The following is a 2,262-nucleotide window of genomic DNA, read 5'->3' on the forward strand; positions in this document are numbered from 1 at the left end:
GGTCCCCTCCTGCCCAGTGGGGACCCCTGACCCTGCCACCAGCTAACTCCACAGGTAAGCGAGTCACGTGGCCGCCCTGCCTCCGTTTCCCGCCAAGCCTGCCCTTGCTGGCTGATCAATATCAGGAGGCGGTAGGGAACCAACCCGGGTGTTAGAAGCCTGGGGAGGACGGGGACCCAGGGCCCTGGGCGCCCCCATCACGTTCTTGACCAGGGGACTGGCTGTCACATGCAGGCTGTGCAGTGGGATTCAATAGAACGTCCCAGAGGGTGTGCGGACCTCTGACCAGCCTTCCTCTCCCAGCGGGAGGCAGCGTTCCACACCCCTTCCCTCCAAACGGGCACCACACCCACACCCACACCCACAGGCACCAAGGACAGCTCCAGGGCCCTCGCCCTGGCACCCTGTCTCCTGCCCCAGGAATAAGGGCTGCCAGGCTGCAGGTGGCCTGCGCATGTGTGAGCACATCCACACTCACACACGCATGCTCATGCACACACGCTCACACACTCATGCTCACGCACGCACACGCTCACACTCATGCACGCATGCTCGCACACACTCATGGTTCCGCAGAAGCCCTCAGAGGGGCTGAAGGGGGGCAGGCGGGCAAGGAAGATAGAGAATAGACTCATCTTTTACAGGAGGAGTCTCAGCACTATTTCCTTTCATTTTAAAGGACTGAAAGTCAGCCCTAACCGGTTTGGCTCAGTGGATAGAGCGTCGGCCTGCGGACTCAAGGGTCCCAGGTTTGATTCCGGTCAAGGGCATGTATCTTGGTTGCGGGCACATCCCCAGTAGGGGGTGTGCAGGAGGCAGCTGATCAATGTTTCTCTCTCATCGATGTTTCTAACTCTCTATCCCTCTCCCTTCCTCTCTGTAAAAAATCAATAAAATATATTTTTAAAAAATAAAAATCATCATTCTCCCCTTAAAAAAAAGAGACTGAAAGTCAGCAAGGGAAGAGCCCCCACCCCACCCAGGCCGGTGATGGAGGGAGGAGCAGAGATTGGCCCACAAGACGGGTCATGTTCACAAGCGGGTAAACCTGGAAACAACCTGAAAACCCCAACAGGGGACCGATGACCTAAACGATGGCGCACAAGACAGTTTAAAAGACCTGGGAGGCATGTTGGGCGAAGTACATTGTTGCATGAAAAAGCAGGTAACAGCTGTGCGCTGGCTCCCGGTGGAGCGTGTCCCGCACACCGAGCGGTTTTGGGTTCGATTCCCGGTCGGGGCACACACTTAGGTTGCAGGTTCAATCCCCGGGTGAGGCGTGTACAGGAGGCAACCGATCGATGTTTCTCTCTCACATCAATGTTTCTCTCTCCATCTCTCTCTCTCTCCCTTCCTCTCTAAAAATCAATAAAAACATACCTTCAGGTGAGGATTAAAAATGAGAAGCAGGTACCAAATCAATATACAGTATAATCCTAATTCTGCAAATAAAAAACTGTGTGTGTATAAATTAAAGACTAAAGTTAAATATTAACTACGAAAAAATGCTATCTCTAGGTGGTGGGGTTGGGGTAATTTTTACAGCTTAGTTTTTCTTTACCTGAATTTCCAATAAACCTCCGTTTCTAATTGCTAAGTTTATTTTGCTTGTGTTTTTTTAAAATTTCCTTTAGTTACTCAGTAATCATGAAGTATCCAATTCCCCAGCCCCTGCCCCCCACCCTCCCTGGTCCACGGGGGTCCAGGGCCCCCTGCCAGCCTCCACCTCCCCTCCTGGGGCTCAGGTCAGCTCCCTGGCCTGAGCGTGGGGGCCGCTGTGGGGCCACATACCTGTGCCCGACCTCGTGGGCAATGGTGACCCCCAGGTCGAAGCCGGTATCTTCAGTGATGAGGCAGCTCCACGAGGAGGAGCAGGCGCCCCCCAGCTGGGTGACCCCCCGAACCTGCCGGTTGCCATCAGGCAGCTCCAGGTCAAACCTCGGGAACAGAATAGACACACGTGGGGCCCAGCGTCTCTGCAAACCCGCTGAGATGCCCGCCCCCCGCCTCCGGCCCCTGTGCGGGAGCGGCCTGCACGGGGAGCTGGGCTACCTGGTGACGTAGAGGACCAGGTCGGCGTGCGCGGGGTCCGCGTCATCCGGGGGGTTGACCGTCCTGCTCCACTCGCAGACGCTCAGCAGTGACGCGGTGATGTTGGCTGTGAGCTGTGGGGCGTCCTGGGCAGCAGTGGGGGAGCCCGGTTACTGGACCCACCCAGCAGGCATCTCAGCCCGCACGACCTGTCACTGTCCGCAGCAGGCA

At 56.4% G+C, this 2,262-nt stretch overlaps 1 protein-coding gene across 1 annotated transcript in view; it reads right to left on the bottom strand.

The window, feature by feature from the left end:
• The window catches only part of ADAMTS13 (ADAM metallopeptidase with thrombospondin type 1 motif, 13), a 24,959-nt gene that overhangs the window by 20,024 nt on the left and 2,673 nt on the right, over positions 1–2,262 (bottom strand). Inside the window, 2 exon segments of the mRNA XM_014544224.1 lie at positions 1,792–1,938; positions 2,053–2,177. Coding sequence (XP_014399710.1) covers positions 1,792–1,938; positions 2,053–2,177 — 272 coding nt within the window.

The sequence above is a fragment of the Myotis brandtii genome, unplaced genomic scaffold (genome assembly GCF_000412655.1).
Source record: "Myotis brandtii unplaced genomic scaffold, ASM41265v1 scaffold357, whole genome shotgun sequence".
Lineage (NCBI taxonomy): Eukaryota > Metazoa > Chordata > Mammalia > Chiroptera > Vespertilionidae > Myotis > Myotis brandtii.